Below are 22,287 nucleotides of genomic sequence, written 5' to 3'. Positions count from 1 at the left end.
AGGAGGAGGGGAGCTGAAGGCATGTCACAGGCTTAAAACATTCACCTTGATGGGCCGTGACAGGTTTAATTTGCAGAGTACAATCATTAAAGTGATGGATGGGAGGCGTTCATCTCGAGCCTGCTGCACTCAGGCCCACCGTGGCTGCAGGAGGGTTTGTTTTGTTGCTGTTATTTATGAGGTTGTTTCTGGAGGAGCCAGGCACTTGTCCAGAGTTAGGGGGACAGAGGAGGGGACGCAACTGATGCTGGAAGAATTAGAGTGCTGATTTACAGCTGGGCTGTTTAGCTGGATGACTCATTTGTGAACATTGACAAATGCCATTAAAGCTGCATCTCCTTCCTGCCTCTGCTTGGGCACCCTCCCTGTGTGGTTTGATACAGCCACTCTCCACCACGGAGCTGCCTGCACACCCTGGAGGCACTATCTGTCCCTCCCCACCAGAAAAATGAAGGTCCTGTCTCCTTGAGGGTCATCCAGGGCACTGGGAAGATGTAGGACTGTCCCATGGTGGTGGTGGTATAATGAGAATGATACCTGATGGGCTTATGCAGCCAGGGCTTCCCATCCTCTCTGCCCTTGCTGGTCTTGGCCCCATAACTACTTTTGGCAATGATAACTTGTTACTTGAGCCACCAACGCTCCAAGGAGCTTAGGGTGACTTGGCTCATTAAGGTGTCACTCCATCCCTATGAGAGCACTCTCTAGCCTGCTGCAGCCTTGCCACCCTGCAATCCCCGCACTATCCTCGCTCATCCATCCGAGGCACCCACGGACTTCACGGCCCCGGTTTGCTGGCTCAGCTTTATGCTGCCGTCCCCTCCGCACTCATCCTCAACACCCCTCGCCCCACGCTCTCTCCTGCACCCCTGCAACCCTCCCTCTTCCTCCCGCCCTCCGCCATCTCCTTGCCCCTGAACGTCCCATCTGCCCTTGATCTCTGTCTCCTCCCTGCACCCCTGAGAACTCCTCACCGCCTCCTTCAGCCCTCTGCGCTCTCCCCGCCCCGCTCTCGCTCCATCTTCCTATCCCTGCCCCGCTCCCGCTCCATCTCCCTGTCCCTGCCCCACTCCCGCTCCATCTCCCCATCCCTGCCCTGCTCCCGCTCCATCTCCCCCTCCCTGCCCTGATCCCGCTCCATCTCCCCATCCCGCTCCATCTCCCCATCCCTGTCCCGCTCCATCTCCCCATCCCTGCCCCGCTCCCGCTCCATCTCCCCGTCCCTATCCCTGCCCCGCTCCATCTCCCGCTCCCTGCCCCGCTCCCGCTCCCTGCGCGTCCCTCCGCCGCCCCCTGGCGGCCGCCGCTGCCCGCGGGGATTGACCCGAGCCGGCCGCCGTCGCCCCTGCGGGAGCCGCTGCAGGCGCGTCCGTTCTCCATGGCAACGCGCCCCGGCCCCGGCCCCGGCCCCGGTCCCGGTCCCGGTCCCGAGGTGTGCCGGACTCCCGCTGCTTTGGGGGGCCGGGCTGGGATCGAGGGAGTCGGCCAGGCCCGAGGGCGATGGTGACTCGGGGCCCGGGTTCTGCTGCGCTCCGGGTGCAAGCGGGGTCATGCTGGAGCGCGCCGTGCCCAGGGAGCTGGGCAGGAGCTCGCGTGGGGAACAGGTCCTGCCACACGCACCGTGCGGGGCTCGAGGGGGCCAGGCCGGGCTGCAGAGCACAGCCTGGCCGTACTGAGCCCCGCGGGCCGATAGTGGGCAGGGCTGTGCCAAGGAGAGCGCTTCCACAGGGGCCGGGCTGAGTCGTGACCCGCAGGTCATGGGGACAGCCGTGCTCTGGAGAGGGCTGCAGCCGGCTGCGAGCTGGGACACAGCCAGGCTGCGAGCTGGGGACACAGCCGAGCTACGAGCTGGGGACACAGCCGGGCTGCGAGCTGGGACACAGCCGGGCTGCGAGCTGGGGACACAGCGGGGCTGCCAGCTGGGGACACAGCAGGGCTGTGAGCTGGGGACACAGCCAGGCTGCGAGCTGGGGACACAGCCGAGCTGCGAGCTGGGGACACAGCCGAGCTTCGAGCTGGGGACACAGCCGAGCTGCGAGCTGGGGACACAGCGGGGCTGCGAGCTGGGGATACAGCCGAGCTTCGAGCTGGGGACACAGCCGAGCTGCGAGCTGGGGACACAGCGGGGCTGCGAGCTGGGGACACAGCCAGGCTGCGAGCTGGGGACACAGCCGAGCTACGAGCTGGGGACACAGCCGAGCTGCGAGCTGGGGACACAGCGGGGCTGCGAGCTGGGGACACAGCCAGGCTGCGAGCTGGGGACACAGCCGAGCTACGAGCTGGGGACACAGCAGGGCTGTGAGCTGGGGACACCGCGGGGCTGCGAGCTGGGACACAGCCAGGCTGCGAGCTGGGACACAGCAGGGCTGTGAGCTGGGGACACAGCGGGGCTGCGAGCTGGGACACAGCGGGGCTGTCAGCTGGGAACACAGCAGGGCTGCGAGCTGGGACACAGCGGGGCTGCGAGCTGGGGACACAGCCAGGCTGCGAGCTGGGACACAGCGGGGCTGCGAGCTGGGACACAGCGGGGCTGTGAGCTGGGGACACAGCCAGGCTGCGAGCTGGGACACAGCGGGGCTGCGAGCTGGGGATACAGCCGAGCTTCGAGCTGGGGACACAGCGGGGCTGCGAGCTGGGGACACAGCCGAGCTTCGAGCTGGGGACACAGCCGAGCTTCGAGCTGGGGACACAGCGGGGCTGCGAGCTGGGGACACAGCGGGGCTGCGAGCTGGGGATACAGCCGAGCTACGAGCTGGGGACACCGCGGGGCTGCGAGCTGGGACACAGCGGGGCTGCGAGCTGGGGACACAGCAGGGCTGTGAGCTGGGGACACAGCCGAGCTTCGAGCTGGAGACACAGCGGGGCTGCCAGCTGGGGACACAGCCGAGCTTCGAGCTGGGGACACAGCGGGGCTGCCAGCTGGGGACACAGCGGGGCTGTGAGCTGGGGACACAGCCGAGCTGCTCCCTGCGGGGAGGGCTCCGCCGCCAGCAGCCTGAGCAGCGCCGTCGGGTCGCTGGAGTGCCCGGCCATTGGCAGCGAAGGCTTTGTGGGTGAGGGGACAGCATGTGTGAGGACTTTCCCCTCTTGTTTCTCAGATGCTTGCTCAGGTGCCTGACGAGCCCGAAACCTCTGACTCTTCTCGGAAGAGTGTCTATGACAGTAAGGTGAGTGGAGGAGCAAAGAGTGCTGCTGACTTGGGTGGATTGTCTGGCAGGCAGGGTGAGGACAGAAGCAAAAAATCGTCCTTCGTCACACGTTTTAGTATCTGCTGTTTGGGCTGTGGCCAGGAGGTGTCCTCTCTGGACCCTGGAGCAGGGCTTTTGGAGACTCCTGGAGTTTTGCCGCACGGTGGCTCCTCTCATCCGTGTCTAGAGTCAGAAACCCTTAGCATAGAGAAAGGGCTGTTTGTTTGAGTGATTTCTCCTCCCTTCGTCCAGAATTGCTACTTCCCTAAAGTGTCCGCAAGAAAGGCAAAGAAGAAAGTCGTATTCTGGGGCATTGAGGTGCCTGAAACACTCAGTTGGCATGGCTGGGAACTTGGAAAAGAGATGATCAAACACCTGACCTTGAAAAATGTTCATGGGAAAGTCCAGAAGCTGCGTTACAGGTGCGTGGGAAGTTTGTTTGTCCTTGGTACTCCTCATGCTCTCTCTGCATCTTCACTCCTCCTGCTGTATCAGTCACATCAGCACGTTTTCTCAGATTCACCTTCCCTCTCTCCCCTTGAGTGCTGTGCTGGAGACAATGTGTGCACCCTTACGTTGCAGGACAGAAACCTGCTAATTCAGAAACAGAGGCCTTGTTCCTGGCAGAAGTCTGTTAAATTAAATGCCTTGTTTTAAATTCTGTTTTGCTGATACTTCTGTCTGTGAGGCATTTCCAGTCTAGTGAGATTTTAATTGTGGATGTATGCCAGCCAGTCACTAGTGTGACCTAAAACCTGCTCCCGGAGTCCCTCTGGGTGTTGAGCCATTCCAGCAGTCCCTGTGACCCTCCCTGCCCTGAAACTCAAATGTGTCTGCCCTATGTGTTTTGCTCATACTGCATGTCCTGAAAACATAAAATGTTGTTCAAGGAAGGAGTAGGTACTTCAAGCTGGGAATAGGTTTTCAGGACAGCTGGGTTCTGCCTCTCTCTACTATTTTGCTGCCAAAGTACCCTTGGGGTCCAGTGTGGGGTCCGGAAGTGTTGGTTATTTATTCTTTTCTGTTAACTTAAGCTGCCCACCCTCAGATAAAATCTCTTGTTTTGATTTTGTTGCCTAGGGCTCCTTCCACGCCATTCTTCTTCACTGTTTTCCCGCAGCCGATCACTCTGAACCCTGGCATGTCTGTAACTCTGCCCATCGTTTTCCGGCCCAGTAAAAAGGTAAAGCAGCAACATCACAACTGCTCTCAGTGCTCAGGGAGAGCAGTGGGCCTCTGCCTCTTGTGTCCTTTCTGATTTGTTTTCACTTGAATGCATGAGTCTTTGGGGAAATTCTAGCATAGAAGGAGTGGGCAGAATGGCCTTCCTGATCTCTCCACATCTTTGTTGCCTGAGAGAGCCCTCATCCCTGACTTCTCTGCAAAGTTTGCCAGTAGTTATGAGAGGAATCCTCGCAAAAAGTGTTATTCCCAGTTTCTCACATACTACTTCTGCCTTTCAACTCAGTAAGATAAAATGCTTAAACTGTCCACATCTGGTTTGATCCCAAGGAAACACATCTGGGTGGCTTTAGTGCAGAACCTTGGGTTGAGGGGTTCACTTTTTGCCTTCCTACAGGAGAGTCCAAAGCCTCTACATTCAAGGGCTACCAGTTTTCTAAGGGAATATGTCAGGAGCCTCCTTTCTTTTGGATGGAGGGTATTTCTGTAAGCTTTTCTTTTAAACAGCAATGATTCTTTTTATCCAGACCTTTTTCTTATTTTTCAAGTTGTTTGTAGTGTCTGTCTTGGCTCTGAGTGTTGATCTCTGGCTCCTGTCGATAGCTGTATGTCTTTGATGTGTACCTCTGTCCTAGCCATAGAGCATGGTCATTGGACAAATTCCCAGTACCCTGCTCTCTTAGTATCATGATTTTCTGATGACTGTTCAGTGTTCCCTTTATGAAATAAGCTGCTGGCTTTGTTCCATTTTCAGTGAATAGTTTGTCTGCAGCAGAGACAAACTGTTAAAGCAGGAGTCTGCCTTTCTTAGAGAGAGCAAGGACTGTGTGTGCTGCAGTGTCCAAGGTTTCTCCTTACCTGTATGAGTGTTACTCAGGAGAGCTGACAAATGGGAAGCATAGAAAACACATATCTTTCAATTCTTTCTATCTTGGCTTGTTAGCAGATGTCCTGAGGCTATTTGTACACAGTGCTGTCAACGCTGCATCTTTAATTTGTGTGTTATCTGCTTGGATCTCTAGCTGACAAAGCATTTAGTCAAAGATTGATACTTCTGTGCTCATGGAGCTCAAAGAAAAGTGGTACATGCTTCAGTTCAGCTGAACTGGGATCTTGAAAACACTGAAAGGAATCCATCTGCATTGAACCAAACCAGGTGAAACTAATGTGGCCTTCAGCTGCTCTCTTTGACGGTGTTTGTGAGTTCCCTGACAGAGGAGTATGCCCGAGTACCTTCCACACTGCCTGCCTTTTCTGAGTGATTCATATGCTCTCTGTCCTGCACAGAAGCCTCCACTGGTGCCTCTGTTGCCAACATTATTTTCCCCAACACTTGCAGTGGTGAAGGTGACAGGTATTCATGGGTGGAGCTGCAGCCCCTGCAAGGTGGAATCCATCTAACAGCTGTCTCCCTTTGCTTTTCTGTGCAGATGGATTATGAAGACAACATCTTCTTTATGAAGGCTGAGGGTGAGTTCTCTGTTACCCTGCATGCTATGCTTCCACGCTTCTGTCTGTCCATCCCGGCCGCTGTCCAGGTGCCTGTCTGTGCTGTCCACAGTGCTACAGAGGCGGCGTTTCCTGTGCGCAACGTCGGGTGAGTGCAGCTAAGCAGGCACTCTTTCTGTTTTGTCTGGTATTTTGCCACTTTCCTGGACTGTGAATGTAGCTCATTCCAGTGGTTATTAGTTCTGTTGGCTGCCTTAACAACAGGCAAAACTCTGCCTTCCCTAAGGTCATGGCAGAAAAGGCAGGAGAATGGTAATACAGGTCACTGTGAGCACATCTTGGCATTTCACATCTGTTTGTTGCCAGCATATGTTGAGAACCATTCACGCACAGGAACTGGGTGGGGACCAGCACAGTGTCCCACTGAGGACACCCCACATTCACTGGAGAGGCCTGGGCTTTTGTTTAACCAAAGGCAACCTGCCCAACATGAACAAGGAGAGATGAGCTACCAGCTGGAAACATTTTAGTAATTTAGGAGCAAGGGGCTCCCAGTTACCAAGGTTTGTCCTATTTTAATGAGGAAGGACAGTACTGTAGAAAGAAATGCAGTGAAACTCCCAGGCAAGGAGGAGGGATTCCAACCATTTCAAGTGTTTCAGCCTCCACTTGGAGAAAAAATTTGCTACAAGTGATAGGCCCAGGATGTTGGAGGGTAAGGATGGTAAGCAGCACGTAGCTTAGATCAATAAAATAGAAAAAGCTGATGGCATATCATGTTCTTTGCAGAAATCAAACAAGTAAAAGGGGTTCTGGAAAATTGATTAAGGTATTAGGGAAATGGCTCAATTCTCTTTTCTCACTTGAGCATATAACAGAGGAACAAATAGTCATTTAAATTAAGTTGCTGCAAATTTAGATACAGGAAAAGCAAATATTTAATTGTGGAACTGATTGGCTTGCTATCACCTTATAGTCAATAATAAAGTTCTTAGCTTAATAACTAAAATTCATTAAAGTGTTAACAGAGCATTTGCAGAGACTAGAGACAGATTTCTTCATAGCATCACGTATTTGTCCAGCTACATTTGGGATTCTTCAATTCAGCACTGGTTGCTTCACATCCCAACTGAATATCCTAATAGGAAAGGCCCACCCTATGCACGATTGCACAAGCAGCAAATGATCCATTGATCTGCTTAAAATGTATCTCCATTTCCTAGTGATCTTGTTAGCATCTTTGCCTGGGAGACATCAAGTCCTTTCTCCATGGATCCTATGTTTGGCACACTGAACCCAGGTGGTGAGTGCATGGTCAAGGTGATCTTCAAGCCCAAGGTGGCTGGGGTGCATTATGCAGCAGCAACATGCTGGTTTGGAGGTGAAGTGAAACAAATGAGGACAATCAAGCTAAAAGCCCTGGGTGAGTCTGTCTTGCGTTTAACACTCAAAGAAATGTGTATTGCCCCTAACTGCAGAATAGCATTCCACAGGGATATATGGAGGGTCTGTACGCTGAGGCTCTGTCACACTTGGCTCAACCCAGTGACGAGCAATTGAAGCTCACAGTTTGAAAGTGCCTTGTGGAATTCTCTAATGTACTTTTGCCAATTTGGAAGTGTTATCTGAAGAGACAGAGGGTCCAATGTGCCCTGTGGCATGCTTTTGCCAAACCAGCATTTCCAAGGCCTGTTTAAGTTGACAGAGGGGAAGAAATGAGAGGAATTCACTGGAAAAAGCCTCCACAAACTTCTGGCTTTGTCTGCAATCAGTGTCTCCTGTCGTCTGTGCTAGACAGAGAAGCAGAGGGAAATTTTTAAAGCTTTCTGGATGCAAGCTAAAATAAGCAATGATTTAATTAACAAGTCCATGCCTGAAGTGACTTGTATGGCCACTGGCAATCATGAAATGTGATTATGAAGGGCTAGAAGGGAGTTTATTTGGTTCAAATCAGGGCCAAATTTGGAGGCAGATCTAACTTCAGACTCATCTGAGGTTCTTCAGACTTTGTCCAGTTGAGTGTTGAATATTCAAGAGTAAAGGTTCCACCTGTCTTTCCTAATATAGTATACTATTCTCTTTAACAGCCAAATACCCCTGCCTGTGTGTGAGCGTGACAGGAAAGAAGTCTGAAGGTGTACAGCCTGGAAAGTTTCAGGATGCCCTGTGTTTTGGATCAGTACCAGCGGGGAAAACTGTGGAGAAGTGTGTGGAAATCATCAACATGTCTGTGGTATGGGGAGATTGACTTCTTGTGAGAAGCTAGCAAGCTGACACATTTCTCTGGGATATGTGGTCTTGTGTATCTCCCTTAATGCTGTGAAAGTAACCTAAGTGTGAATATGAATGAAGCAGAGGTGATGAGCCTTCCCCTACCAACCATGCCATTCACCCTTGCCTTCCAGCTACAATGCTAGCAACTTAGCCATGTGCTGTGTGGTATTGCAGTTTCCCCCGGCTTCCCTGCTGTGCTTGGTCCACATCACCATGTCCTTTGCATCCTGCAGCTCTCCTGCCCACCCTGGACCAGTCCATAAATCCTGTGTGGCAATTGTGTCACTCTCAAATTGGGGTGTGTGTGTGTGTGTGTGTGTGTGTGTGTGTCCCAGGTAACTGATGGATCTTTCAGTGCCCTCTGTGGAATGCAGCTCAATGAATTGCTCAAAAAGTCAAATGGATTTGAGCACTTGTTACCTGTGCCAGCTCAGCCCATCCCAGCCTCTTAAGTGATGGGTGTACTCAGAGACTCCTGACATGGATGACATCAGTGCTGACTCCTCCATAGGCCCTTGGGAGTGGAAAAGACACACTAATTTTAATTAAAAGACACTGCAGTGATGCTCAGCATTGCCAGGCAAGGATCCGGACAGTTTTTTAAAGGTCTTGAGTAAAGTATCAGAGCACCAGCTTTGGTTTTTTTTGGGAAAAGAAGACCCATAAAAAAGGTGGAACTGTGGATAGAGGGAAATAATTTACCTGCCTGCATATTCTCCTGGTCACAGCAGTCATTTATGCTATTTTGGCCCCTAGGACACCTTGAGCCATCTTTCCACCTACCAGGAGAGGCACTCCAACCCCAGAGATCACAGAGAGTTTTGCTGCAGCCTGCTAATTTCTGAACATGTTGAGGGAGCTTGTTGCCATCCGTTCTCCACCAGAACAAGATGGCAGAGGTTTGCTGCACAGTGATTTTGTGGTGGCCTTGGTGTTCTTGGTGGTGTTCAGCACTGCTGAAAACTATGGTTCTTATCTGATTTGTCCTTCATTCAGAGTCATCCTGGCTCGTGTTGGCTCCTTGGTTAACCTGTTTCTTTTCTACTTGCAGGTTGATGCACCATTTAGAATAGAACAAGCAGAAGACCCTCTGCTTCATGATTATGGTTTCTCCTGCGATGTGTCCCATGATGTTGTTCCTGCCAAAGGGAAGCTGGTCTTGCGCATACGGTTTCAGCCCCAAGTAGTAGGAGAGCACAGTACTGACTATTTCACTATCACATCTGCTGCATGCCACTTGAAGACTGTTCTGAAAGTGGCTGGTTCATGTAAAGGTATGAAAGCCTTTCCTGTTTCTCCCTGTCAGCTTCTTACCACTGGAGGGAAAAGGTTAGTGCTTGGGGAAGGACTAGGAGCTATCATAGCCTGCAGTTACAGACTAAACTCCTGCTGGAATCTGGCTGTCCCTGGTGTACCCTTTGGGATTTTTACTTGCTTCACTGTTTTAAGTGAATGTCCAGCCGTTTGCTAGGACTAGGGGGTTTGCTGAAAAGTTGAATCTGTTTGGGAATATCAGTTAAGTGCAGCAGTGTCTTGTGACATGTTGGAATAAACAGCTGTGACAGGTCCAGGATCTTGCATGTTGTGCTAGGTCCTTCTGTGTCCCTGCACCAGCATTCTGTGAACTTTGACTGGATCAATCTTGGAGAAAGTATGATGCGGACACTGAAGATCAGCAACACGTCAGATGTCCCGGCCTATTATCAATTTGATATTGATTGCAAAGGGAGTGTCTTCTCCTTGGATCGCCCCTGTGGTGTCTTGGAGGGTGCAACAACACTGACACTGAAGGTGATCTTTCGACCTTCTCACCCGATGAATTATCACCGCAGAGTCGTGTGCCTTGTCCACCACCAGGTATGAGAGGCAAAGGGTGGTTTCATTGCTGTGACACTTTAGGGGCATCTTCGAGTGTAATCCAACAGGACTGGCCTGTCTCACTTAGTCCCTGCAAAGCTCTTCCCACTGCATTTTCATTGATTGCTATCATTGAATCATTAAGATTGGAAAAGACTTCTAAGATCATTGAGTCCAGCGATTAACCCAGCACTGCCAAGTCCACCACTAAGCATGTCCCCAAGTGCCACATCTACATGTCTTTCAAATAATTCCAGGGATGATGATTCAACTACATCCCTGGGCAGCCTGGGGTGGCAACCATTTTGATGAACACATTTTTCCCATTTTCCAATCTAACCACTACCCAAACACAGCTTGAAGTAATTTCCTCTTGTCCTATCACTTCTTACTTGGGAGAAGAGACCAGCCTCCACATAGCTACACTCTCAGGTAGTTGTAGAGAGCAATAAAATTCCCTGTGAGCCTTTTTTTTTTTTTTTTTCCCCCAGGCTAAACACCCCCAACTCCCTCTGCCATTCCTCATAAGACTTGTGCTCCAGACCCCTGATCAGCTTCATTGCCCTTCTCTGGACACACTCCAGCTCCTCAATGTTTTTCTTGTACTGAGGGGCACAAAATGAACATAATTGTCAAGACACAGTCTCACGATTGCTGAGTACAGGGGAACAATCACTGCCCTGGTCCTGCTTGCCACATAATTTTTGATACAAGCCAGGATGCCCTTGACCTTCTTGGGCCACCCAGGCACAAGCTAGCTCATGTTCAGCTGCTGTCAGCTGTCACCCACAGGTGCTTTTCTGATGAGCAACTTTCCAACCACTCTGCCCCAAGCTTGTAATGGTGCCTGGGGTTATTGTGACCCAAGTGCAGGATCTGGACTCTTGTTAAGCAGAATCCCCATGGTGCAGGTTCCTATCAGCAATAGGATGTGGACAGTCAGTAATACCTGTGGATAGGGTGACATGCATCCTCTGTGGCTCTTGTCCGTTTAGGTCTCTCTCCTAACTTTAGCTGCATAGCTGTGCACCAAGTGCCTTCAATTTTCACTCCAGTTTCAAGAAAGTTCTTGTTTCACATCGAGACATAAAGTAAATGGCAGCCTAAAACTGCAGATGCTAAGCCTTTCCCAGCATGGTTTTGGAAGCGAGATACTGGCGTGGTGAAACTCTCAAAGCAATCACAGGACAGTTTATTTCTTATTATCCTGAATTGTGTTTTCCCAGGAACCCCTCTATGTGGACTTTTTTGGTACCTGCCATTCAGACACAGCTAAGCCAACCACTCTTCAGAAAAGGCACCTCTCCTGGTACCGAACCAACATGGTGAGGGGACTGACCTTCTACCCCCCTGATATCCTGAATGAAATGCTGAAAAATGGGAAGTTGCAGATGGATGAAAAGGGAGCCCTCATGCTGCCCCCTGAGGTATGAGCTGCCCTCCCTGTAATCTAAGACACTTTCAGCTCATCTCTATATATGCTGCGTATCTGTTGTACAGAAGACAGATCTAAAAGGGCTTGCAAATGCCAAACTGATTTCTTTAGTATTTATGCTGTTGATGTTCCCAGTACACACCAACACTATCTTTGTCAGCTGGCTTTTCCCTATCTCAGCCCCAAAGCTTCTTTCTGGCTTTAACTCAATCACAGAGTCATTTTTTGCTTCTTCTTTAGTTTCAGATTGAGGCTTACAAAGAGAAGCCTCCTTGAAGCCTAGACTTTGAGCTGTTCTAGGAACTCTTGCTGAAGTGCATCTTGCATGCCCTCTTGCTCATGAAGGCAGTCAGCATCTGGTGTCTCCCACAGGCACACTTTGCCTACTCACACTGAGATATTTCCATCCTGTAGATTTCTGAGGACCAGCCACCCAAGGAATACTTGGAACCCAATGCCATGGCTGAATATTTCTACGATGGTGTAAGCAGTGACCTGGCCTTGTTTCCTGCTCATGTTAGTGTCAGCCCCAGGGTGTATGATTTTGGATGCTGCATGCCACCACACAAGGCAGAATCTCTTTCTCTCTGTGTGACCAACCACACCAAAGGAAGTATCATTGTTGCCTGGACTCCAAGCCATGGCAGTGCCTTCCAAGTGCACCCCGAAATCTGTGACATCCCACCGTTGAAGTCTTCAACCTTCTATGTCTTTTGCAGGCCCACTCAGCTCAACAGTCTTTATGCAGCAGAGCTGGAAGGTTTTGCTGTTTATAAGGTGAGTAGGAATTACTAAGACCAGAGATGACCTAGCAAGCAACTTTTTGCAGAATAAAGTATTTTAGGGGAGTTAAAATTCAGTTTAAATTCTTAATTTTGAATTTGAAAAAGTAGCACCTCTATTAACTCTTTTGGCCACTGTTTTGATACCCTGATGGGTTAAAGTCTCTTTCACCTGTGTCCTGGCACACAAATGACAGAACAAGTCACAGCTCATGCTTGTGCACAGGTACACTTGCTCTTAACCCCTAGGAAACATGAAGCATGGTACACCTCACTGAAGGAGGAATTACTATGAATTATTCCATTATTAGTGTAGATGTGAGCTTGCACAAGAATGGTTATTGTGAGCTGGGTGATGGGCAAGAACTTGGTCTTTGTGTCTGGGCCTCCACAAGAAAAGCTGCTGAGGGCACTGTCTCTCCCAAGTGAAGTGGGATTCACTTTACACAAGACTGCAGTTATAGAAGATTTAGCACCCAGAAATGTCCTGGTAAGTGAAACTTAGCATTTCCAGTCTCTCTCTCTTTGTTTCTCATTTGGCACTGGTCAGTCTTTCTTCCCTGAAAATGTCAGTTCCTTAGCCCCAGGAATGTCATTGAACAAGCAGCTGCTTGAGGTAGTATGTGCGCTCAGTCTCTTCCAACTCAGATTCATCTGTGATTCTGTGAAGGCACCTTGCCACACTCCCTTCCTGCACACACTGTGTTGTCCCTTGTGTGTCTGCAGGTGATGAGACACTACACCAACATTGAGAATGATGCCACCATCTGTCCGTCATGGTGCCTGACTGTGAGGCTGAGAGCACACACATATGAAGCAAAACAGGAGCACATCATTCCACAGTACGTCCTGGATGTCCCCAAAGTGGGTAACTGATTGACCTTTGGATCTTTGCAGAACACTCTGTTTGTCTCTGAATTCTTTACTTTGTCTCCCATTGCATTGAGATGTGTCTTTGGTGGTCTCTGAGGTGTGGAGGCTCCTTCAGTGGTACAAAAGCAGTATCTGTTTCTCCTGTATTAGCTTCCCAGCTTCCACCATGTCAGCTATACTGACCATCTCATTAGCTCTGAGAGAAAAGCTGTTGGGATCACCTTCCTTTCTGTTTAGGTAGACATTGTAGGTAAAAAAGTTGTTCAGTCCCCTCCCAGGAGCCTCAAAAACTGCATGCACTTGGGCAAACAGAATCCCCAGTTATGAAAGAGATGTGGTTGTAAGATAGAGGGGAAGGTTCTCTCTCTCTTCCTGCTGTTTCTCTAGCACAGTAAATTATTTTTCCTGTGAGGTAAAGTGAAATCTGATCCTAAGACGTAAGAATAGTCTTGAGAACCTCTTATGAAATCTCCTGAGCTAATCTAGGCCATGCAGCCTTTATTTGATGTGCATGAAGTGGAGCAAATTCTAGCCTGCTTGAATTCTTCATCCAGGATGTCACTATCCATGCAGGCACCAGCAAGCAACTCACTTACTGGATGGACATAAAGCATGGCATGATGGAAAATAGGTTCACCAGTACCATGAGCCCACGAGGGCCACTGTGGGGAGGGAAAAGACTATCACTTGTGTACCCTTGGGTGGTTCCATTTCTTTTCTTGAAAAGAAGCAGTTAGAAAGTTCTCCATAGACTCAGGATAGTGCTTATTGGAACCTGGAATTGAATATAATGAAAACATTTTCTTTAAACTGATTTTTAAACCCAGTGAAAGCAACCCTTTTTGCTTGTCTCCACCAGATTTTTCCTTCTGTGGCTTGTGACACTGATACCTACTGCAGCATGCTGTTGTCCAACCCGAGCACCTCTTTGATAACCTTTAGTGTGAACCAAACTGCCTGTCCCTCTGTTTTGGTCAAGCCCAGCTTAGGACATGTCATTCCAGGAGGCCACCAGATCTTCTTTCTCTCCACTCACCCAGTTAACACAGTCCTGCAGCAGCATGTCCTGCCTTTGGAGCTGAACTCTTATCCTGCATACACCAAGGTAAGGAGAGGGAAGTGGAAGATGGTGAGCAAAGTTTTGTTCCCTTGTAGTCTTCCCTTTTCACAGTGACTTGCACTGTGATGCTTATTACATCTCCTAATGGTTAGTTTCGATTTTTCTCTTTGGAAATAGGAATGAAAGAATATTTTCAACATTTACTATGGAGTCATCATTGCAGAAAAAAGGCCTTTGTGGTGCCAAACATCCTTTACCCCTTGTTCCTTCCATTTCCATCTCTTGGAATACACTGTATTATGCTAAAGGCCCGACTTGAAAGCACAGCCTAAAGCCCTTCACCTCCTAATTAAGATCCAGTTTGTTCTTGCTTCCCTCTTGGAAGAAACAACATCTTTGCAAGGTTCCTCCAGAGGCAGCTGAGACATCTAGCTAATATCTGTTACTTTTTCTCTTAATTCCACAGGAGATTGTTCTCCAGAGTTGTGGGCAGTCTCTTCTTTTGCTCTTAGAAGGTGATGGAATTCTCTACTTCAAACCTCTCCATGTGGGGACCTCCTCTACACGAATGTACACCATTAAAAACTGCACAAGTCTACCCATGGTTTTCACATGGAAGATCCGTCGGTCAGACAGTAAGATCCTGTCTGTCAGCCCCACTGCAGGGATCCTCCAGCCCTATGAAACCATGGTAAGTTCAAGTTCTACCACAGTTGTAGTTTGCTCTCTACAACACAACCTCAGCCTGGCTTTGAATAGCTGGATGTCCATTCCCAGTGTGAATCTTTGACACGGATGGAGTTGGTGTTTCTGTAGAGAACTAGGTTAGCTATAATGGAGGAAGAGGCTGTGCATTAAATGCAATTGTTGAGGTGTATGGCTTTATCTCTGTACTGGAGGTTCTGTGAGTACTCTTCCCTCTTGTGATTGCAGGCTCAGACATGGACTTTTACTCCTGACAAGAAAACCAAGTATGTGCTGCACGCTATGGTGTTTGTGAGGTGGAAAAGCCCAGACCCTGTGTCTCCCAAAGATGTCCATTATGTCTTACGGATCATTGGAGAAGGGGCACTGGGCACCATCAGGGTAAGGAACGGGGGCCCACTGAGTATTAGTAGGGGGCACCAGGGTGGGATGGGGGTCTTGGACTTTCCCTTTTTGCATAATCTGTACTGGAGGCAGCCAATAAGGATTCACAGCAAAATTCCCAGACACTGTTTTCAGAGTAAATGATAGTACTCATTCTAGTGGCCTAATGGCAACGTGTTGTAGATGTCCTGCCAGTTCAAATACAACCTTAACAAATCCTCTGGGATTTCTTTGTTCCAGACTGAACCAAGCAAGTAATTTGGCTCCTTGGGAATCATGGTTCTCTCCTCTCATTCTGTCTGTTCTCCTTCTCCATTTGTTTTGCTATTAGTCTGATTTCTAAATGTAGTGGACATTTTAAAGTGGTATAGCCAGTACACCTCCACGTGGCTTTCCTCCTGTTATCTGCAGGTCTTGCAGCCACTTTCATTTTTAGTCATGTTTCTTAATGAACCAGAGGTAAATAAAATAAAACTTTGTAAGTCGTTGCCCAATGTCAATCATGTTGATTGATGGGTGATAATGTCTTCAAGATATGTAGTCATTATAAATTGTATGTGAGTGCAAAACTAGCCAAAAGAGAGGGGCACTCTTTAAGTAGTTACAAAAGGGTCAGCAAATATCTCTCAGCCTGGACCCAAGTGCAGCTGACCAGCTAATGTTCTCACAGCCCTGAATATGCTACATCCTACCCAGCAAACAGCCTAAAAAACAGTAGGAGAAAGCATTTGGAGGAGGGATTGAGTCCTTGTAGATGTGTTCCACATTTTATAGTGCTCCAACTACCTGAAAGGAGTTTGTAGCAAAGTGGGTATTGGTCTCTTCTCCTGAGTAATAAGCAATAAGGCAAGAATAAATGACTTAAAAGTGCACCAGGGGAGGTTTAGATTGGATGCTCGGAAAAATTTCTTCAGGAAAGGGGTTGTCACTTATTGGAATGGGTTGCCAAATTAAGTGGTTGAGTCATTATTCCTGGAAGTATTTAAAAAACATGTAGATGTGGTACTCAGGGGCATGATTTAGTGGTGGCATTGGCAGTGTGAGGCCAATGGTTAGACTCAGTGATCTTAGAGATCTTTTCTAACCTTAAAAATTCTATCTCCCAGGGCATGCCAGGTCCTACACAAAGCAGGGAGTCCTTTGCACTGCACTGCACGTGCCAAGGGATCAGCATGTGGTGAGATAAGTGGTGACTACACTCAAACACTGTGCTTGACATGTTAAAGTGACCTCAATGGTGGGTTTGTATTCCAGGCACAAAAGGAGCATCTGGACCTTGGAAATATTCTAGTTGGTGATCAGAAAAGTTGCAGTATTGTACTCCTAAACGATGGGATCTGTACTCTGAATTACATCCTCAGTGTGGAACGACTCTTCACAGGGCCCTGTGACCATGAGGAGGTCCTCAGTGATCTACCAGGTACTGTAAAGGAATTAACATGGGACAGGACCTTAGTTTTTCCCTCTTTTCTCCAAAACCAGTCTAGAATTAACTTGGAGGTCAGACTGCTTGCTGGTTGGCTTACACTGATTCTCTCAAACCTTAAGTTGTCTGCCCCTTTGCATAGGATGTGACTTTTCTATCTTGCTGGAAAAAGCATAATCCAGGTCTGACAATTGAAGTTAGACCAATCTGGACCTTGAAATAAGATACAATTTCCCAGCAGAGGAGGAAGTTAAATAAAGGACCTTAGAAGAAATGTTGGAGCTCAGCTCTTAGCTGCTTTTCTAGAGGACCTCCAGTTGGGAAGTTCCCTGTTCTTTGCTGGCCAGAGACAATCTGGGTACTCCCAATGAGCTGCCTACAGCTGTAGTCTGGGAATCCCAAGTTCAACACCTGAAGCTAATCCTGTTAGACAAGGGGTGGCAGTGGCTAGAGTTCAGGTAGACTTACTGATCTCTGTGCCACAACATGTGTGGTGTGAGAGACAGTAATGCCAAGAGCTTATTCTGCTTCTTGTATCCTACAGCTCTAGAGCTGGAACACTCCAGAGGAACAGTCCCCGCAAGATCAAAAGTTTGTGTCCAAGTAAAAGTAAGGCCAGCCCGTCGGCTGTGTTACACCTGGTTAATCAAATATGCTCTTTGCACAGCCAGAGGTGAGATGGATGTTTTGGGATGTTGAGAGATGGGGGACAGTGTTTGTAAAAGAAGAGACTAGCAAGACAAGGAGTTTTCAGCTTGGAAGGTGAAAAATGTAATATCATATGAATGAAATTGGAGCACAAGATATAAATAACTGTTTATGATTTTTCAGTGTGAAAACAAGAGGCACTTCATAGAATGTTTAAGCTGTAGGCTTAAATCAAAATGGGTTTTTCTCACATAGTGCAAAACTAAATTTTGTAAATGCACTGTTAAAAAGGATCGCATTCATAGTCCTTTGTTGATGTCTAAATGCAGAAGTTAAAGTACAGCTAGAAGTCAGTGGTTTAGGGGTTTTGAGAAGCTGCCAAACAAGATTATGTACAATGCCCATTCTTTGTTCTTGGTAGGTCCTCTTTCCTCTTTGTTGCAGTCAAAATGACCTAGGCAGCAGTCCCTTAATGGTACATGACTACTTTCTGGTGTTTCTTTCTCTCCCAAGCTGCAGATCTTGCAAGTGCAAAAGAGAAGCAGCAGCAGTTCCTCTGCTGCATTGTTGCAACAGGCGTCTACCCAACTTTGTGCATCACAGATGCTTGTACAATAGGGACTGCCAGCAGTAACAGCAGGATGCACATCTGGAAGCTCTTCTCCTTGGACACACTGAATGAATTCTTGGCGCGAGACCCAGTTCCTGGCGAGCTCACCTACAAAGTTCCCACAAGGCACAGGTGAGATGAGGAAATAGCTCAGAGGATCTTTGAGTCCCTTGCATGAGCCAGACAGAGATGCTGTGGTTTATTGGCACGTGTTGTAGCTCCTTGCTGTGTGGCACCCTGTTATTCCATCCTAACTGCTGCAGGCAGTTGCTCACCTCCATTTCCCTTCTTAAGCTCCCTTGAAAGGAGCCACAGAAACAGACAATAATTAATTGCAATAGGCCTCCAAAGCTCTCTGGTGTAGCCCCTTGCTCAAAGCAGGGACATACAGATCAGGTTACCCAGGACCTTATTCAATTCAGTGCTGAATATCTCTGAGAATGGAGAAGCCACAGCTTGTCTGAGCTCCTGTTTAACCATTTCCATGGTAAAAACCTTTTTCCTAGTATCTCATCAGAATATCTTGTATTGCAACTTGTGCAGTTGCCATCCCTGACCCCTTGCTTCATAACGCTGAACAAATCCAGGTCCCTTTGTCCATCTTTGTAATCATAAAATGGTTTGGATTGGAAGGGACCTTACAAATCATCTAGTTCCAACCCTTCTGCCATGGGCAGGGATGCCTTCCACTAGACCAAGTTGCTCAGAGTCTCATCCAGCCTGGCCAATGTGCTCCAGCTCTCAGCCATTTTAGTGGCCTGCCATTGGGCCTGCTCCAGTGTGTCAGTGACTTTCTAATACTGGGGAGCTAAAGAGAGACTTCAGGCTAAGCAGAACTCTCTTATGTCACTCACTCTCATTAGACATACATAAAAGATTTTGAAAAGAAAATCAGGTCTGCCTTATGCCCAGTATCCTTTCACTCAAAAGGGCCAAGGACATAAGGGACATAAGGTCTGACAAGAATTATAAGGAAGATAACCAATGTGGAATGACATTTCCCCTGTCTTGCCCTGATGACCCTTCCTCCTGTTCCATTTTAATATCTTCTTTCTCTCCTGTGACCAGCACATGCTTGATCCCTCCAGTGTATACCCCTCTCCTGCTGGATTTTGACTTTGGGTCTGCCCCAGTGGACTCAGAACCTACCATTGTGATGCTTATGCTGGAAAACAAGGGTGTGGTACCTGTGGACTGGTAAGCAGTGCTCAGTGGAGCTCAGCCTTCTTTTTAGGGGTCTGGAAGTGCTTGAAGGGCTGTGAGAAATTTGCGGATTAATAGGGTGGGTTTTGTAGGTACAGCTGCAGCTGAGATCTGTTGATGAGTCTAGGTGGGGAAGCAATCAGGGAGATGCAGATCAGACCTGATGAAATGTCATGTGGCCAGCAGCTGGGCTAAGCCCATTTGGGTTGAATATGCTGACCATGGCCCTGGGGAAGTTGCTTGTTGCTGACCAGCTGATTGGTTCCCTAGGGCCTTCTTGTTTCCTTCTGATCAGAAGATGGACGTGGAGCGCTGGGCGGAAGATGCTGACTTTACCCCCCAGGAGTTGCACCAGATGAGCATTCAGGATAACCAGCTCTTCAGTGTTTCCCCAAAGTCAGGAACACTTCTTCCAGGGCAGGAGAAATCTGTCCAGCTCTCACACAGGTGATGACAAGCACCTGTTCTTCAGAGCTTCATGCTGTGTGCCAGAACAACGCATGCCATCAGGCCCTGAGTTTCCCTGCTAGATTTTCCTTCCTCATCACATGTTCCTCAGCAGAGGCTGGGCAAGTAAAAAGTTCCTGAACATGTCCAGTTTCTGGACCCCACAGAGCTTGTCTTCCTCAGGAGAATGTTTTAATGTCCTTTGACACTGCAGAGCAGAAGTCATTTAGTGTAACATCTGGAGACAGTGGTCTGCCTTGACCTGACAGTTGAGGAGATGAACAAGATGCTGCACTTCCTGTGCTTTTGATTATGTAGTGATATTCTTTATTTTGTCATCAGCTAGAGCTGCTTGCCCTTGCGTGCCTGTAGAAGGTATGAAGAAATCTGAACTCTTCCTTTTCAAAGCAGACCATATATGAGAAATACTGGCATTTTGTTGGCCTAGAAATTTGCATCCCTAAATATGTGTTTGACTAAAATCAAGATTGTATCGCTCACTCCCACCCAAACACAAGTGAGTTCCCCCCCACCTCCCCGCAGCCCTTATGCAGCAGCAACTCTTTGGCTGGGAAGTGAATGGTCTCTAAAATTAATCACTCTGTTCTGTGTGACTGACTCTATCATTCTGGGCACCAGGTTGATTTCTACTGTTTTCCTCTCCTTTTTCACTGCTAGACATGATTTCATTGGCACTGATCGCCTCCCTGTCCTGCTGAAGATTTCCTATGGCCATGAGATTCTGGTAAGATAGCAGGTGTCCCTTCCTTCCATTTGCAGAACAACAAAATTGGTTGGAACTGAATTAAGAGGTATTTTCCCCAGAAGCTGCATAGTGTACAGGGGGCTGTGGCCTTCCCCTGGAATTTGCACTAGCCAGGCAGTAACAGAGGACCAAGCAGAGTCATAAAAACGATGTTCTGACAAACTTGTGGTTTCAGCACAGAGTGATGTGGGCAGTACACTGGCAGAATGGCCCTTGGATGTTGCATCTGTTGGGTTCTTCAGCAAGAGGACTACTATTTATTTATTATTAACCTTTGTATTCTATTAATGTTAGTGCAGAATTGCTTCTTCCTTCAAGACAACTCCAAGTCCAAAACAGCCTTCTCAGGTTTTATGGTCCCTGCATGTTTTCCACACTCTGGTGTAGCTTATGATCAGGATTCCTATGCATGCTTCCCCTCATTTCATCTGCCTCACTGTGAGTTGTTCCATGCAGTTCCTGGAGTTCAGATCTGTGGCCCATCCTGCTTCTCTCCCATGCAGCTTTCCTGAATCTCTCCAACTCCTCAACCCTCTGTATGCTTCAACCCCCACTGGAATGTGCTTTTCTCCAAATATACCACCATCCCCTACTGTGATGGTAGTTTGGGATTGCACAGGGTGGCAGAACATCCTGCAGCTCTGGGTTTACAGGGTCAGCTCTTTCCCCAAGCCCAGAACATACTCCCTGGGTTCCTGGTTGGCTGCAGCCTTTGTCCACCCACATATTTCTCCTACCAATGATAGAGATGATTCTTACTCATTCTTCCTGCTTCGCTGTTTCTAAAGCATCCCAGAGCTGATCTGTGGTGTGTTTTCCTGGAGCATCTCCTCAGGCTTGGAACTAATTTCTCTCTCTCCCTCTCTCAAACTGTCAATTAGAGTCACAGTCACCTTGTGCTCTGCCAGGCACCACTCATGCCCAGCTGAGCCTTTCTGTCTGTCTCTGAAGTTTCCTATGAGACCACTGTGTTCACATATCTCTTTTATTTTTCTTTTCTTTCAGGACTGTTGTCAGCTGAAAATCCAACCCTTTGACCAAGCTGTTCAAACAGTGGCTTAACTGTGCCTTCCCTCAAAGCCCTTGGACAGGCTCCCTGTGCTCTGCCTGCCTGGCACAATCCTGAGAGTGACTGTGAGCCTTTCACCAGTTGGCCAGTGAGGGAAGAGGTTTTGGAGCACCAGAAGACTATAGGGCATACATCCTCTCTTGCCATATAGCCAGTGGCTTTGGTGACTACCAGAGGACCACACCTTCCATCATGCTGTCACTGCAGAAGGGGCTAGAAAAGTGTGGGATACCTTGGGGATGAAAAGATCCCTTGGTACCTTTTTGCTCTGGCAACAGGAGCTGCAGAAGCCAGTCCAGGGACCTAGAGCAGTGCAGGTGGTTGCAACCTGCAGAGATGCAGTGCCACTGCTGAACTGCTGATATTCAGCAAGTAGGAATAGGAGATACTTCTTCTGCAGAGAGGGCAGCTGAGGGGCTGAACACAGTGTGCCTGCTTTCCTTGCAGTCGTGACATGAAGTGCACAGATTTTCCAGCTCTTGGGGCAGAAACTGCCCTGTGTTCACATTCCAGGGCTGAGCAAATCCTCACCTGTGATTCTGGTGAAATATGCAGAGCATGTGCTAACCTTTAGCATATGTTAATCTTGAGCAAATGCTGTAGTGTCACTCCAAAAGTTAAGTTTTGGAAATTTCCGAAAGCAGCAATGAACAGAGGAGGAGCCCATTTGGCTTGGGTATTGCTTGGTTACTCTATCAAATTCCAAATTATTTGGCTTCAGAGCTGTGTGGTTAGCCACCTGCAAGCCAATGCCTGTTTTTCCTTTGGGTTTAAATTTACTTCTGTGATGACTTTACCTACATGGATAGATTTTGACATCCTGCTCCTCTGTTTCCCCAACTTAATTTTCAGGAGAAGCTTCTTCTCTGTTCTTTCCCCATTTAGCGGCCAATTTTTAGGCCTCTGATGATTTATAGGTACTCTGAAGA

General features: G+C 48.4%; 1 protein-coding gene across 1 annotated transcript in view; it reads left to right on the top strand.

Moving 5' to 3' along the window:
* The first annotated feature begins 1,470 nt into the window (after nucleotides 1-1,470).
* The window catches only part of CFAP65 (cilia and flagella associated protein 65), a 32,835-nt gene continuing 12,018 nt past the window's right edge, over nucleotides 1,471-22,287 (top strand). The window contains exons 1-21 of the mRNA XM_077784985.1: nucleotides 1,471-1,503; nucleotides 3,099-3,167; nucleotides 3,441-3,610; nucleotides 4,269-4,371; nucleotides 5,801-5,967; nucleotides 7,043-7,242; nucleotides 7,907-8,052; nucleotides 9,145-9,367; nucleotides 9,685-9,950; nucleotides 11,177-11,377; nucleotides 11,800-12,162; nucleotides 12,894-13,031; nucleotides 13,900-14,145; nucleotides 14,567-14,791; nucleotides 15,034-15,186; nucleotides 16,444-16,609; nucleotides 17,160-17,288; nucleotides 17,777-18,005; nucleotides 18,942-19,070; nucleotides 19,347-19,523; nucleotides 20,202-20,268. Of these exons, the coding sequence (XP_077641111.1) occupies nucleotides 1,501-1,503; nucleotides 3,099-3,167; nucleotides 3,441-3,610; nucleotides 4,269-4,371; nucleotides 5,801-5,967; nucleotides 7,043-7,242; nucleotides 7,907-8,052; nucleotides 9,145-9,367; nucleotides 9,685-9,950; nucleotides 11,177-11,377; nucleotides 11,800-12,162; nucleotides 12,894-13,031; nucleotides 13,900-14,145; nucleotides 14,567-14,791; nucleotides 15,034-15,186; nucleotides 16,444-16,609; nucleotides 17,160-17,288; nucleotides 17,777-18,005; nucleotides 18,942-19,070; nucleotides 19,347-19,523; nucleotides 20,202-20,268 (3,570 nt within the window). The 5' untranslated portion in view covers nucleotides 1,471-1,500. The remainder of the gene's footprint in view (nucleotides 1,504-3,098; nucleotides 3,168-3,440; nucleotides 3,611-4,268; nucleotides 4,372-5,800; nucleotides 5,968-7,042; nucleotides 7,243-7,906; nucleotides 8,053-9,144; nucleotides 9,368-9,684; nucleotides 9,951-11,176; nucleotides 11,378-11,799; nucleotides 12,163-12,893; nucleotides 13,032-13,899; nucleotides 14,146-14,566; nucleotides 14,792-15,033; nucleotides 15,187-16,443; nucleotides 16,610-17,159; nucleotides 17,289-17,776; nucleotides 18,006-18,941; nucleotides 19,071-19,346; nucleotides 19,524-20,201; nucleotides 20,269-22,287) is intronic.

The sequence above is a fragment of the Lonchura striata genome, chromosome 8 (genome assembly GCF_046129695.1).
Source record: "Lonchura striata isolate bLonStr1 chromosome 8, bLonStr1.mat, whole genome shotgun sequence".
Classification (NCBI taxonomy): Eukaryota; Metazoa; Chordata; class Aves; order Passeriformes; family Estrildidae; genus Lonchura; species Lonchura striata.
Note: the sequence above shows the minus strand (reverse complement) of the source record. Positions and strands in the feature narration are given on the sequence as shown.